The sequence below is a fragment of the Ranitomeya imitator genome, chromosome 5 (genome assembly GCF_032444005.1).
Source record: "Ranitomeya imitator isolate aRanImi1 chromosome 5, aRanImi1.pri, whole genome shotgun sequence".
NCBI lineage: Eukaryota > Metazoa > Chordata > Amphibia > Anura > Dendrobatidae > Ranitomeya > Ranitomeya imitator.
Genome location: NC_091286.1, coordinates 124840880 through 124857754, shown reverse-complemented (window position 1 = coordinate 124857754; position 16875 = coordinate 124840880). Strand labels below are relative to the sequence as shown.

Genomic DNA, 16875 nt, shown 5'->3' with positions numbered 1-16875 from the left:
AGCGCCATTTATTCCATGGCGCTTTACATGTGAGGAGGGGTATACATAATGAAAACAAGTACAATAATCTTAAACAATACAAGTCATATCTGGAAGAATTAATGTCCAGAGAACTCTATAGCGCCCCCTATTGGAAGTAGCGATCCTACAAGTCACAATCAACCCCTTAACGAGTCGTGCAATGTGACTTAGGATAAAAGCCAAATCAGTATCTCAATTCACAGACACGGTGTTTCGGGCTGTTGGCCCTCGTCAGTGTGAAGCATGAGAACTGATTTGGCTAGGTGAGAGGCTCTGGACTTGGGTCTTAGGAGTAAGGTTTCTCCTTGTGGAGAGTGACATACCAGCTGGCTTGTCAAGGTAAGGAGGCTTAAGGTACCTTCACACATAACGATATTGTTAACGATATCATTGCTATTTGTGACGTAGCAACGATATCGTTAATGAAATCGTTATGTGTGACAGCGACCAACGATCAGGCCCCTGCTGGGAGATCGTTGGTCGCTGAATAAAGTCCAGAACTTTATTTCGTCGCTGGACTCCTGCTGACATCGCTGGATCGGCGTGTGTGACACCGATCCAGCGATGTCTTCACTGGTAACCAGGGTAAACATCGGGTAACTAAGCGCAGGGCCGCGCTTAGTAACCCGATGTTTACCCTGGTTACCATGCTAAAAGTAAAAAAAAATAAACACTAGATACTTACCTACAGCCGTCTGTCCTCCAGCGCTGCGCTCTGCACTCCTCCTGTACTGGCTGTGAGCCGGAAAGCAGAGCGGTGACGTCACCGCTCTGCTTTCCGGCTCACAGCCAGTACAGGAGGAGAGCAGAGAAGCAGAGCGCAGCGCTGGAGGACAGACAGCGGTAGGTAAGTATCTAGTGTTTGTTTTTTTTTTACTTTTAGCATGGTAACCAGGGTAAACATCGGGTTACTAAGCGCAGCCCTGCGCTTAGTTTCCCGATGTTTACCCTGGTTACCGGCATCGTTGGTCGCTGGAGAGTGGTCTGTGTGACAGCTCTCCAGCGACCAAACAGCGACGCTGCAGCGATCCGGATCGTTGTCGGTATCGCTGCAGCGTCGCTTAATGTGAAGGGGCCTTTATTCGCTGTGCACTGCTCCTCTGGGAAATTAAATATGCAAATTGCCTCTTTTGAGAAAAAGGACATAAACTCTATAGCGCCACCTGTTGGAAGTAGCGATCCTACAAGTCACAATCAACCCCTTAACGAGTCGTGCAAAGTCACATTGCACGACTCGTTAAGGGGTTGATTGTGACTTGTAGGATCGCTACTTCCAACAGGTGGCGCTATAGAGTTTAAGTCCTCTTTTTCTCAAAAGAGGCAATTTGCATGTCCAGAGAACAAAATTTGAGCGCTTTCATGAGTCCTGTTCCTGCCAACAGTAAAGCCTCTTGAGACAATTCATGTGTGGGGTTGATTTCCATCGAAGGGAGTGGGCTTACTCACAATTTTGCCTAATAATAATTTTTATTTCTATAGCGGCAAAATATTCCACAGCACTTTACATTACAGAGTGGATTTGTAAAAACAATAAAGACATAACACATAATTCAACAGTTAGCTAGGGGAGTGAGGGCCCTGCTCACAAGCTTCAATCTATGAGGAAATAGAGGCGACAAGAAAGGTAAATGGTTCAATGTGCTTGTATTGTATGGTCCAGCCATCAATAAGGGTTTTGCATAACACTGCATGAATCGGGCATCAGCCAGTATCTTTATAAGTTCAGATACAGACTGCTATTAAGTGCATATAGGGTGTGGGGACAGATCCTATGAGGTCCCTGAGTTGGAAGAAAACTTTGGAAGGGCAAAACGGGAATAGTTACATAAGTGAGGTGATGGGCTAGATTCCAATCCCCAGTTAGATTACAAATGGAGGAATTTCAAAAGCATTATTATCCTCCACTTGTGGTTAATCAACAAAAATTACTCCTAGAGCAACGAAAGCAGTAACCCAATGTAACCTCTAAACAACTAAAGGCCACTCTCACAATAACTAATTTTAATATTCATGAGAATGCTAAACCGCAATGGTGTGCATTGCAGGATTCAGGGAGAAAGCCACTGCTTTCCAAACAGAAGATTGCTGCGTATCTGTAGTTTGCTAAAGATCCCATGAATAGGCCAGAAGGCTATTGGAACAATTTTCGTTAGATGAATGAGACCAAAAGAGAGCTTTTTAGTTTAATTGAAAATCGTTATGCTTGATGAAAGAAAAACTTTATTACAGCATAAAAATATGACATCTGTGAAACATGGTGGTGGTTCGGATCATGGTGTGGGCCAGGTTTTGCTGCATCTTAGCCAAGACAGCTTGCCATTATTCATGAAACAATTAATTCAGAATTTTACCAACAAATTCTAAAGGGAGATATCAGGATATCTATCCATGAGCTGAATATCAAAATAACTTGTGTCGTGCAGCAAGACTGAAAGTATACAAGTCGCTCTAGAAAAGAATGGTTAAAGGAGAATGAAGTTTTAGAATGGTCAAATCAAAGTCCTTACCTTAAAGGGAACCTGTCAGCAGATTTTTTAATATTAATTCCGAGAGCAGCATAATGGTAGCCCCCCTTGTACATAACAAAATAATAAAGGGGGGGTCTCATGGCAACACAGACCCTTAATGAAACCTACAGTGGGGCAAAAAAGTATTTAGTCAGTCAGCAATAGTGCAAGTTCCACCACTTAAAAAGATGAGAGGCGTCTGTAATTTACATCATAGGTAGACCTCAACTATGGGAGACAAACTGAGAAAAAAAAATCCAGAAAATCACATTGTCTGTTTTTTTAACATTTTATTTGCATATTACGGTGGAAAATAAGTATTTGGTCAGAAACAAACAATCAAGATTTCTGGCTCTCACAGACCTGTAACTTCTTCTTTAAGAGTCTCCTCTTTCCTCCACTCATTACCTGTAGTAATGGCACCTGTTTAAACTTGTTATCAGTATAAAAAGACACCTGTGCACACCCTCAAACAGTCTGACTCCAAACTCCACTATGGTGAAGACCAAAGAGCTGTCAAAGGACACCAGAAACAAAATTGTAGCCCTGCACCAGGCTGGGAAGACTGAATCTGCAATAGCCAACCAGCTTGGAGTGAAGAAATCAACAGTGGGAGCAATAATTAGAAAATGGAAGACATACAAGACCACTGATAATCTCCCTCGATCTGGGGCTCCACGCAAAATCCCACCCCGTGGGGTCAGAATGATCACAAGAACGGTGAGCAAAAATCCCAGAACCACGCGGGGGGACGTAGTGAATGAACTGCAGAGAGCTGGGACCAATGTAACAAGGCCTACCATAAGTAACACACTACGCCACCATGGACTCAGATCCTGCAGTGCCAGACGTGTCCCACTGCTTAAGCCAGTACATGTCCGGGCCCGTCTGAAGTTTGCTAGAGAGCATTTGGATGATCCAGAGGAGTTTTGGGAGAATGTCCTATGGTCTGATGAAACCAAACTGGAACTGTTTGGTAGAAACACAACTTGTCGTGTTTGGAGGAAAAAGAATATTGAGTTGCATCCATCAAACACCATACCTACTGTAAAGCATGGTGGTGGAAACATCATGCTTTGGGGCTGTTTCTCTGCAAAGGGGCCAGGACGACTGATCCGGGTACATGAAAGAATGAATGGGGCCATGTATCGTGAGATTTTGAGTGCAAACCTCCTTCCATCAGCAAGGGCATTGAAGATGAAACGTGGCTGGGTCTTTCAACATGACAATGATCCAAAGCACACCACCAGGGCAACGAAGGAGTGGCTTCGTAAGAAGCATTTCAAGGTCCTGGAGTGGCCTAGCCAGTCTCCAGATCTCAACCCCATAGAAAACCTTTGGAGGGAGTTGAAAGTCCGTGTTGCCAAGCGAAAAGCCAAAAACATCACTGCTCTAGAGGAGATCTGCATGGAGGAATGGGCCAACATACCAACAACAGTGTGTGGCAACCTTGTGAAGACTTACAGAAAACGTTTGACCTCTGTCATTGCCAACAAAGGATATATTACAAAGTATTGAGATGAAATTTTGTTTCTGACCAAATACTTATTTTCCACCATAATATGCAAATAAAATGTTAAAAAAACAGACAATGTGATTTTCTGGATTTTTTTTTCTCAGTTTGTCTCCCATAGTTGAGGTCTGCCTATGATGTAAATTACAGACGCCTCTCATCTTTTTAAGTGGTGGAACTTGCACTATTGCTGACTGACTAAATACTTTTTTGCCCCACTGTATTTTATCATTTTGGTTACTCATTTATATGGTCTGTCACAACGGGGTCACATAAAGGTCAACAAGTTAACTTGTGATCCACGAGTGGTTCAAACCGGTTGTTACCAGTTTTATTGGTGCCTTTTTAATGGTCTCCTATTGGTGGTTTTTGTATTTTGGTGGGCTAATTTACTGTATATAAACCCCTGTTCGTGCCCGTTTTCCCCATTCCATGGTTTTATGAAGAGAAGAAGATCCCTCCCACTCGCACCATTTTTGTTTAATTATATTCTGTCGTGATGTTTTATTTGTGGGAAAATCGACCAGTCTGTGGGCGGATTAGTTCTTGATAATTCAGTTTGTATATTATGGAGAGCTAATTTATTGAAGAATGATTTTATTTAATTGAAGTAACCGAAATAAACATAACGGTCATTTCTTCCAAAGACTAGAAAGTAACGCATCCCTGGAATCAGGATTTCTTAACCTAAATCTTGCTGCTCTCAGATTATATAACAGATCTGCTGTCAGATTCCTTTAAATACTATAGAAATGCTGTGGAAGGACCTGAAACAAGCAGTTCATGGGAGAAAACTCACCAACATAACAGAGTTGAAGCAGTTTTGTAGGGAGGAATAGGATAAAATTCCTCCAGGACGGTGTGTAGGAATAATCGACCATTACTGGAAACGTGTAGATTCAGATATTGCTGCACATGGAATTCAAACCAGACCCTGAAAGCAGAGGTTCATAATTTTCCCACTTCCAGACATCTGATATCAGATGATTTTCCTCAATGAAAAGATACCAAAGTCTAATCTTTTTTACTCCTTTGCTTGGTTTGGTTCTCTTTATCTACTTTTAAGACTTGTGTAAGAATTGAATGTACTGTAGTTTTAGTTCAAATTTATGCAGAAATCAGAAAAATTCTGAAGGGTTCACAAACTTTCAAGCACCACCGTGAATTCATATTTTGTCTCTGGATTTCAAAGAACCTTCTAATTGAATGATGTATGGCATTGAATGCAGAACGGGAAACGTTCTATCTGCACTGTTAGGCCACGTTCACTCGTTCAGTATTTGGTCACTATTTTTCATCAGTATTAGTAAGCAAAAACCAGAGGAAAAATATAATAGAAACACGTCACCACTTCTGTATTTATCACCAACTCCTGGTTTTGGCTTACAAATACTGATGTAAAATATTGACCAAATACTGCTAGTGTGATCATGGCCTTGGGCTCATTCCCTGACATGCTTTACACATCACGATGGCTTTTTTTATATACTTTTGTAGGTTTCTCTTTAAATTCAGATGTGTGCATTATTTGCATAAATTAATTGTTAGATTTCTCATTGGATGAGATTGGTACATTAGCTGTCCATGACGTGCCCGGATTGATGATTGACAGGTTAATTTCTTTCAGCTCTGTAATTCTGGCTTGTAAGGGGCGATAGACTCATTGCGTTATTAACCATTCTGTGCTCGGTGTTACGTATTGGCTGAGCTGATATTATGAACCATTAAACAACTCAGTTGGTGTATCCCCTTACATCCATCTCTGCTGCACTCTACCTTTAAATTTAATTTGCTAAGGGCTTGTTCATTGGATTTTCTAGACTTATCATGAATGAAAGTGTTTTACACTTTAGGAATAACTAGTGCCTATAGAACTCCCACAAATCAGTTATATTTGAATAGGTGTTGTAAAATGTAATCTAGTTTCTAGGAAAATCTGTGTGCAACCAAATTTGTGTTATTGTGCACTGTGCATTTCTAATGGTAAAATAACATTCCATTATTATTTTGATTAACATCATTCCATAAGGAAATGAAATGTAAAACGATAACAATATCAATGCCTGTTAAATATTCAGCTCTCTCTTGGCTATTTTAGTTATCTATTGTGTCCAAACACTCTATTTGACTTGGTCCCAATGCAGATCTGTAACGGGTCTGTCATCGCAAGCTAGGTGGCGTGGTTTGAGCACCACACAGCCTACGTTGACGGTCGCAATCCCTACAGCGCTTTCACATGGCTCACTCACTGCAGCCTCGGCAATCCACATCTTTCTGATAAAGGTCCTGATACTGGACCGAAAGCTTATAATTTTCTGGAATCTGGAATGATTCTGTATTTATTGGATTGAATGAATGAATAAATGTTTACTCTTTCACTTCATCCTTTTGAGTGTCTAGTCTTCATCCATCTATTATTACGGATTGTAACCCTACTTGAGCACCAACTCGTTCATACCAGATTGCCATATATCAGTATCAACTTCCAGGTAACAGTTAGGCCCCAAAAGAACCATGACCTTGGTGAAGCTGGAAATCTTTCCAACCCCATTGTGTGAAGTCCCCAATACACATTAGATGCTTCGGCCAAACGTTTGGCTGACACACGGGAATGCTCACTCTGCCGAACTCCAGGAGAACAATAAGCTCAGCAGTCCTTAATGGGAAATGGCCGATCAATATATTCGCTTCGCTTGGTTTTGATGCCAACGATGTTTGGATGGTTTTATATTAAGTTTTAGGTGCTGATAAAGAATATGACTTTGGTTTTATCAGATTGGATCTAGTGTCTGAGATATTTAATAGTTACATAATTACAGTAGTTTTTTGGCTTCAAAAAGTCGATTTTATAGCATTGTAAGCCTACAAATTGAAATACAAAATAACTATATGGGATATTTCATAACATAAAGCACTGCTAAATAGTCAATAGACAGGCTAAATCACACACAAGTTGCATTGGGAAAATGCATTATTTTGATGGATGAGTCTCAAAAACTAGAACCAATTCAGCAAAAGTAATGGGATTTTTGTAATTCAACATCCCCAAAATACCCAAAGCCATTCAAAAAACCTTGGCTGGCACCTGAACTTTCTTTTTTTCGTAGACTTATGTAGTCAGTCAGTCAGCCGAACCTGTTAATATCATTGGGTTTGGCCAATATTAGTTTAGTGTATGAGGGTCTTTAGGCAGAGCTAAAAGATACAGAACAGAGCAGGTCCTGCTTATATGGACTTGGCACCATGATGTATTACATGGTTGCTTGTTTTTTCAACAATACATTTAGTCCTTCTTCAAGAAATATGTGTCTGATTGTGGCTTCTGGCAATAACATTTGTTTTTTGGTTATTTTATGTAGTACTTATAGGTCTAAGTAATTAAAAATAAAATATTTTTATGATTTCCTTTTTTGTTCATCACCTGAAGAAAGGTTAGATCTAAAGACACTAGGACCTTAATGCAGGTCCATAGTTTATGAGGATCTGTCACTAGATCCGTGGCCAGTTTTTGCTTTCAATTTATTCACGTTTCTCCTCTTTGTATTCTGTTTTTTTAAAATCTGTCATATGGTTCCAGATATAGAGGCCTGCTTATTTAGTGCAAATTTTTATGGTAATTACAAGGGGGCATTTCTCATGGTGTAATAATGCAGGGCAGCCTAAAGACACGCTCTCAGGGAATTCTGAAAGCAACAACCACTTGATAAATACCATAAAAATTACCACTAAACAAAAAGGTCCATATCTCTGTAACTGTTTGACAGGTTCAAAAATGTATAAATAAAATAAACCTGAATATCCAGGGTAGGAGCAGCAAACATCTCTATCTTCCTAGTATATTTAACTGTTTAATTCTGAAGAAACCTCAATTTTCCTTGTGACAAGAGGTATGATTTAAATTGTATTTTTCTAAAACACCTAAAAATGGAAGAAAATTTGACACCTGATTCATAGGTTGAAATTTTCTTTTTCAATTCACTTTTCATTTTTTGATTTGTGGTATTCGTTGACTTTTTGCCCCAAATTCATCAAAATAGATCATGTGTTTCATTTTGCATGTTCCGTTAAAATGTCGCAAAACTTGCACCAAAGTTTCAGGCCTACATGTGATTATTTTGTGGGCACCTGGAGTACAAATGTGTTAAATTTTGCAGCTTTTCACAAAGTCGCAAGTGATAAAGCAGGGAAAAATATTTGCAAACCCTAAATGCCACTCTCTAACAAGCACCCAAAGAAGTGACTTTAACTAAGTCACAAATAGAAAGATAAATATGGTGCAAGCAAATAAAAAGGAGCAAAATACAAAAACTTGACAAAAATTAAGCACAAATGCAAACAAATTGGTTCCTTAGTCCCTGAATATGCCATACATGTCTGATGTTCTGCAGATATTAGTTTTCAGATTGTGTTATTTCATCTTTTAAAGGAAATTACTTGGATTTCCTTAGAATTGTTTTTCTTAAAACCCATTGACTCTTTTGGTTGATCGTGATTGCTTTCATTCTAGGTTTTGAAACGTGAATTGATGGATAAAGAACCGACTGTATTGAATACCATAGAGCAAGCGCGAGTTTTCATTTCTGAGCAACCTATTGAGGGCCCTGAAGAACCTAGAAGGAACTTGCTTCCTAAAACCGGTTAGTCTCTTTTTTTTCCTATTCTTATCCAGAGACTAAATATTATGATGTTGGGAAATCTTGCTGTAGCTTTATGATTTCAATTTTGGCTTGTGTGAAACTGTAAAAAATATCAAAAACAGCTACGGTATCTAAAAAAATGATTTATGATCTTTATTGGTATCTAAAAAAATGATTTATGATCTTTATTGACGTCTAATTTACCAGAAACAAAATGATTTAGAGGGGTGGTCTGATACCTAAAATCTTTTATACAGTAAATACGGTATCTATTTCTGCACCCTAAGCACACTTGTATTTATCTTTATTTCTTTATTTTAAAATACACTGCACTTCTTCCTATCCTTTTTTATTCCCTTCCTGCGACATTTCGTTTGAGAAACAAATCGTCATCAGGAGCTTGGGGGCTACAATCACTCCCCTCAGCGTCCATCACCCCACCTAAGCGATGCAGTTACTTACCACTGTTCCTTTCATCGCCATCCTCTGAAGATGTTCTGAATCTATGGTGCTAATAGAAACTGTGGGAGATGTGACCGAGACTCCGGCACTATGCTTTTGTCGCCACCCCAGCTTCTTAATGTGAAAAGAAATGTCATCAACAGGCGGTGATAGAAGCAGGGTAAGTGATACCAGTGCCGCTCCACAGCTTCTGTCACCGCCCTCAAATGAGTCATAATCATAAACAGTGGGGTACTGTTACCCACCTTGCTTCTATCACCACCCCCTGATGATATCTCCTTTTACACTTAAGGTACTGTCACACTAGACGATATCGCTAGCGATCCGTGACGTTGCAGCGTCCTCGCTAGCGATATCGTCCAGTGTGACAGGCAGCAGCGATCAGGCCCCTGCTGGGAGATCGCTGGTCGGGGAAGAAAGTCCAGAACTTTATTTCGTCGCTGGACTCCCCGTAGACATCGCTGAATCGGCGTGTGTGACACCGATTCAGCGATGTCTTCGCTGGTAACCAAGGTAAACATCGGGTAACTAAGCGCAGGGCCGCGCTTAGTAACCCGATGTTCACCCTGGTTACCATCCTAAAAAGTAAAAAAACAAACAGTACATACTTACCTACAGCCGTCTGTCCTCCAGCGCTGTGCTCTGCTCTCCTCCTGCTCTGGCTGTGAGCGTCGGTCAGCCGGAAAGCAGAGCGGTGACGTCACCGCTCTGCTTTCTGGCTGCCCGGCGCTCACAGCCAGACCAGAGAAGCAGAGCGCCGAGGACAGACAGCGATAGGTAAGTATGTAGCGTTTGTTTTTTTACTTTTTAGGATGGTAACCAGGGTAAACATCGGGTTACTAAGCGCGGCCCTGCGCTTAGTTACCCGATGTTTACCCTGGTTACCGGGGACCTCGGGATCGTTGGTCGCTGGAGAGCTGTCTGTGTGACAGCTCTCCAGCGACCAAACAGCGACGCTGCAGCGATCCGGATCGTTGTCGGTATCGCTGCAGCGTCGCTATGTGTGACGGTACCTTAAGAAGTTGAGGCCGAAAGAGAAGCCAAGTGCAGCAGCACCTCAGTTACATCTGCCACAACGTCTATCAGCACCATGGATTCAGGACATCTTAAGAGGGTGGCGATGAAAGTAGCTGTGGTAAGTGACTGCAGTGCGCCTCCTGATGATGTCCTGTTCCAGGCTGGGTGGTAGACATTGCAGGGAGTGTGTGCAGCCCCAGCCTCCTGATGACACTTCGATTGAGAATCCTCTAAAACGAAACGTCACAGGAAGTGAAGTAAAAAAACACAATTATTAATTACCTGCATAGAGAGAAGTGAAAAGTAATTTATAATAACACAAATAACAAATTTGCTTAAAGGCAATCTGTCTGCAGGTTTTTGCTGTGTAATCTGAGAGCTGCATGATGTAGAAGTAGAGAACCTGATCCTAACTGTGTCAATTACTGGACTGCTTTGTTCAGTTTTGTTAGAACTCCATGTAGTTGTAGACGTAACAGTGGTCAGAATGCTTAGTTTTGTATAACTCCACCCACACTTCTGATTAGCAGCTTCCTGTGTATACTGTACACTGTCATCAAAGCAAGCTGCCAATCATTGGTGGGGTAGGGGCTACACAGATTAGCATGACTGGCCTGCACATGAAACCTAGTCCTCATGTGGTAATCTTCATAGGATGACGTCCTCTTCTTGTCTTAATGCTGCGGCTCCGGCGCAGGTGTACTTTGTCTGCCCTGTTGAGGGCAGAGCAAAGTACTGCAGTGCGCAAGTGTCGGGAAAGGTCAGAGAGGCCCAGCGCCTGGGCACTGCAGTACTTTTCTCTGCCCTCAACAGGGCAGACAAAGTACGCCTGCGCCGGAACCGCGGCAGGAAGTCAAGAAGAGGACGTCATTGTAAGAAGATGGGAGGCCCCCGACCGCGATGTCCATCGGACCAGAACCGGACTGGGACCGCCCCTGGGTGAGTATAATCTAACCTCTTTTTCTCATCTTTCAGGAAACATCTGTAGATAAGCCCCTGATGCTGGTGGGCTTAGCTCACCTTCCATTTTGGGGGTGAAAGATCCCCTTTAAGTGTCACCTTTTTAACAACAATTTGGCACTCCCATAGAAATGAATGTAGTGGCAGTGCACATGATCAACCACTGCTCCATTCACATACTCCGTTCTCTGGATCGGTAGAGGTGCCAACAGTCGTACCCCTATCAATCGGAAAGTTGTCCCTTATGAATAGAGAATAACTTTCAAACTTACGAATATACTTTTCAGAAATAGAGTGACAGACATGTCATCATCATCCTATTGAAGGTTTTAATGTGCCTCAAATTACAATGGAAAAACTGAAGGCTGAGAAATGTTCCAATGTAATGTTATATTCAGTGACTACTAGTTCACTGTAGGTCCCTTCTCTCCTTCGATCTGACATGGGGCCCAGGGAGGCTCAGGTCGTACAATAGACCTTAGAAATCTCATGTACCGGTCCTATTAGCTGTAGATTAGCTGTTCACCAAACACTTAAAGTCTTTTTTTGTAATGTGTTCTGTACTGTGTGTCATTCTGTCCCGGTCCCTCCGCACCTGATATCAGTGAGGGCAGAAGAATACAATGATGATAATGACACAGCAGTGGCCTTTAGATGATGGCACAAAACCAAAAACTTGTACTGTGCTGTTGACCGAATGAAACTATTAGGCTGACAGTTACTTTCTGACGGCTATTTCTTGTTACTTCATAGACAATCCCATGATTTATTGCACGTTTTCTTACATTATCTTTTCACCTCTGCATTTTGAAGACTCATTATCTAAAGTGATCTATTAGAAATTAAAGTGCTTAAATTTCATTGACATCCATTGCTTGTCATCCTTGGGTATAATGCTTCTCATTTCCGTGCAGTGGGGGTTTTCACAAGCAGAATGTGTTCTTTTTATCTTTATACCTGCCTCTAGCCCATTCCAATTCTGTGAAAGGATAGCACGCTATGTAGTCCACTCAGTGTTTTGCACGTGCCATCTAATCCACTGTATGAAAATGACACCCCTCCAATTGTCACTCGCTCATACTCGCCTTACTGTCCATGTCACTTCCCCGCCTACTTGAAATCCTGAGCATGTGCGGATAGACAAAGTGGGGAGGGGGAGCTCGCACACTCCTCATTTTACAAAGGACTTCCGTCACTTGGCATTGCGCCTGTGCACTCACAATGTTCATTAGGCAGGGTAGACAGCGGAGTTGGGTGGGTATTATTTCAGGATAATTGACATTGTGCGGTTCATGCCTATGCAGACAAATTACAGGGACATGTGGGTGAGTATATACAAATTATATCACGGTACTCCTTAAATCGGGAATGAGGGGCTGTTGGTGTCACTATGATGTAAGCAGGAAGGTTCCTGCTAAATGTGGCTCGCAACCATCTATCAGCGCTAAACGTGGCTCTCAAGGTAAGAAAGCTGTGGGATCAATGAAGTAAAAGATATAGTATAGATAAGCGATATGATTCAATTCAAATTTTATTCCTTTCTAAATTTTCGTAAATTTGCTGGACCAGCAAATTCATGTGAAGGCCTATATGAGATTAGCATAGCCATATAGCAGATCGCATCACATCAAATTTGCACTTGATTCAAAGCTAGGAGAGATGCCTAACACTAGAGAAGACAGAGAAAAATCTAGATAAGCTTGAAAAATGGGCAGCGACTAATAGAATGGCATTTAACAGGGAGAAATGCAAGATTCTACATCTGAGCAAGAAAACAAGAAAAACGAACATTTCTGGAATTTCAATACTTTTTCTGGCACTATAAAACGCTGCTTAAAATTTGCAGGAAAAAAGCAGCAAAAATGCAAGTGGTGTGATCACAGCCTTAAGCTGTGTTCCGATGCAGTATTCTTGCTGTATTTTTTTTATAGCAAAAACCTGCTCGCTTGGTCGTAAAAATTAAAAACACTCTTTTTGCAGCATTTTCTCAACATTATGCACAGAGCTTTTGGAATGTTATGGAGATATTTTCTCCTCTGACACGCGCCGGAGATGAGTGCCGGAATTGATGCACCTGGAACATGGGGGCGGTCTCGCATGCTCTGTGCTTACTGGCCCTTATATGAGTAATTATATGTGTATAAGTATAGCAGTAGGTGATGGTCGGCACACTCCCCTTGAGAAAGCACGTGGGTGAAACGTGCGTCGGGGTTAATGCGGAGGTATTTGTGACTTGGCAGTCCATACTATCGGTAAGCACCGAACTTGTAACATTGTCACCTGTATGACCCAATTGGTCTATGCTTGCAATACACTAGAGACTTATTCTTGAAATGTTTACTGGCAACTATATTGTTTTTGGATGATGTGCATTTTGGTCTGATATGGCACCATTGCCTTATATCACATTTCCGACTCACCACCACCGCATTTTTCTATACTTGGCATATCCTCTTTATTCTAAAACTCATGCATATGTCCTGTACTTTTTGGCGATATGTGGTTTTAAATTTATGTTCAGTAAACCTTATTGATTTTCTTTTCTTCTGTGAGTGGTTTATGCATTCTTTGTATCCATATTTAGGTTATATAGCTAAAACCTTCTTGCTTGGCCATAAAAATGCAAAACACTCTTTTTGCTGCATTTTCGCAACATTTTTCACAAAGCTTTTGGAGTGTTTTGTTGCAGTGTTTTTTGGGTGCAGATTGCATGCGTTCTTTGTTTACATTTAATAAAGTTAGTATTCTTCACTAAAAAAACACTGCAAAAATGCAGAAAAAATTAGCACGCTGCAGATTTAAATCCTGGAGTTCTCAAATTCAGCCAGGAAAAAACAAGTGTGTGCAGGAGATTTCTGACATCTCATCGCTTTTGATGGTTCTTTAAAAAGCAGCTTTTCATTTGTATAAAAAAAACTCTGCAACGGGATTTATCTGATGTTTTCTATTTATTAAATATCTTTCATTGGTGCGAATTGAAGTGTAAAAATGATTGAAGTCTCGGAGCAGCTGAAATGTTATTTTCTGAGCAATCACAGTTACTTCTGGGGACGTAATGATCTCAGACCTCATTGCTCGCATTTCCTAACTATTTGGCTTCACAAGTTTTGCTCTATCAGGATAACACTATTAACATCATATATCAAAAAACATGTCAACTGTAACAACTATGTAGCTTCAATATGTCAATTTCCCAGAGTTGGAATATAAAAGCTGAAGTGTTACTGGTGCCCGGTGGTTATGGTTATTTTTTCTATCAAAGCATTTTTTTGTTCTGTTTTTCTTCAGCGGTTGGGGTTCGCCCTGTGCGATACTTCAGTCCCAAATCTGAGGCTCACATTATAAGGTTCTGTTGCCAATATCATACATATCGTATGATAGCACGTTAGATCCTGGATACAACATTCATCTCACACGTCCAGATATTTCCGGTACCAGAATTATCCGTGTCCGTGTGCCGGTGCGTTTCTGTGGCACATCAGTGTGGCACACGTCTGGCACACGTGTGCCGCCCGTGTGCCCACTGGGTACCACGTTTATCGCTGTCCCCGGCATCGTGCTGAAGCCCCATTCATATCTTCCCTGCAGCAGCGTTTGCTGAAAAGAAGATATGAATATTAGTGTGTAAAATCAATATCCAGGTCCCCAACCCCCTCCCACCCCCTGTGCGCCACCTCCCCACCCCCCGCTGTGATTAAAATACTCACCTAGCTTCCGGATCCCCCGCAGCGTCCTGTCCTGGCCGCACCTTGTACTGTATGAGCGGTCACGTGGGGCCGCTCATTTACAGTAATGAATATGCGGCTCCACCCCTTTGATGATTGTAATCGGCGGCCCCACGTGACCGCACAGGGGGTGGGAGGGGGTTGGGGACCTGGATCTGCATTTTACACACTAATATTCATATCTTCTCTACAGCAAACGCTGCTGCAGGGAAGATATGAATGGGGCTTCAGCACCAGTGGGGGGGACAGCGTTTAATGTAGCGCTGTCTCCTGCACAGCACACGGACTGCACACGGACACGGTGCGGTACGTGTTTTACACGAAGCCATTGACTTTAATGGGTCCGTGTAATCTGTCACTCCCACGAACACTGACATGTGTCCGTGTTTGGCACACGGAGACACGGTCCGCAAAAAATCAATGACATCTGAAAAGATGCATTGATTTTAATGTGTCTACGTGTGTCAGTGGCTCCAGTACGTGAGGAAACTGTCACCTCACGTACCGGAGCCACTGACGTGTGAATCCGGCCTTCTATAGCTTTCATGGACGGCCTCATTGATGTATTGTATTTTTCTATTTCAAGTGTTATATAACTATTTTGCAATTGTCCTAATACAATACATACAGGTGCATGGCTTAGTAAAGGTAAAAAAAAAAATCTCCATTAGTTCCTGACCCGGCCGATGTGCCAAGGTATTGTTGGAGAAGGAAAAAAGTAATTTTCTGAAAATGGCAATTCTCTTAACATTTTTCTCTAACACCCCTGTGGTTTTGGTGTTTGCTGGGAATCATTTATTTTTAGCTCAAGGAGAAAGCGACATTTTTTTCATTCCTTGATTTCTGCTTCATTGGGTATAATGCACTGGGGAAATCTTGCATTGTATGTGTGCGGATCTATACAGGGCTCGCCGTGCACTTGCTGATACAGTATACTACAGCTTTATCTATAGCCTTACATGTAAGCAGCCTCTAAACAAGGCGCTATCAGTGCCAGATATAGAGGTCGGCCATTGTGACCTCTGGGTCCCAGTCTCCCAGCTGGTATTGCTTTTCAGATTGGCGATCACATCATGTCCAGCCTGTAGTGGCTCCATTTACACTTTAATGTCCATCAATGTTTGACGCTGGAGCTAAGCTAATGCAAGGTGACTTTTTAGGATTTGCAATTGGAGATGCTTGTGATTTTTCGCAAGTCTGTAAGTCTTGATAATAGGAAATCGGATTATTTAGTTCAACTGTTCTCCTGGCAATATGTCATTCAGTATTACTCATTGCATTAGTGCAGCGGTGGTACCTTGGTTTTTACATCGTAAAATTACATCTCCCATCATGTATTCCTATATAGAAGATGATCTGCAAACTGAACCACAAAAGTGTAAAGAGTCCCAATATTTTGGCCATGAAAGTATAGTAGCATGCTTACTTGAAGGGGTATTCTCATCACATAAGTTGATGAAATATTACTAGGATATGCCACTAGGCGTCAGACCTCTGAGAACCCCCCTGATACTGAGATTGAATGGTCTCTAGTGTTTGCCCTGCACAGCAGGGCACCTGACCAACCAGTTGTGCAAGGAACTGCTGGCAGCCTCATTTATTTAAATGGAGGTGGTTATGGTAATGCTGTGCAGGCATTGACCACAGGGCAAGATCACCGAATCAGTACTGCCTCCACTTCGTTCACAGAATTTGTGGGGTCACCATCTATCATAAAGTGATAACGCTTCAGCCCCAATGCAAAATCGGTTACAGTGTGCCAACGACATTTATAATACCGGTGTTCTCCTATGTGGGGAGGCATCAGGTCCTGTATGAGATTACAACCCCTAAACTAGAGGTACTCAAATAGATTCAGGAAAGACCTGTTTACCTGGATCAGTGGATCAGCGGTCAGGTAAATGTCCGAAACTGAACCCTAAAATTATAGATGTTGTCTAGATGATATACTGCAACATCTGTAGTTATATATATATATATATATATATATATATATATATATATATATATATATATATATATATATATATATA

General features: G+C 41.6%; 1 protein-coding gene across 2 annotated transcripts in view; it reads left to right on the top strand.

Annotated features, from left to right (window-relative positions):
* The window catches only part of UTRN (utrophin), a 930516-nt gene that overhangs the window by 665411 nt on the left and 248230 nt on the right, over positions 1-16875 (top strand). For both annotated transcript variants that reach the window (XM_069769124.1, XM_069769123.1), the window contains exon 56: positions 8549-8678. In XM_069769124.1, coding sequence (XP_069625225.1) covers positions 8549-8678 — 130 coding nt within the window. The remainder of the gene's footprint in view (positions 1-8548; positions 8679-16875) is intronic.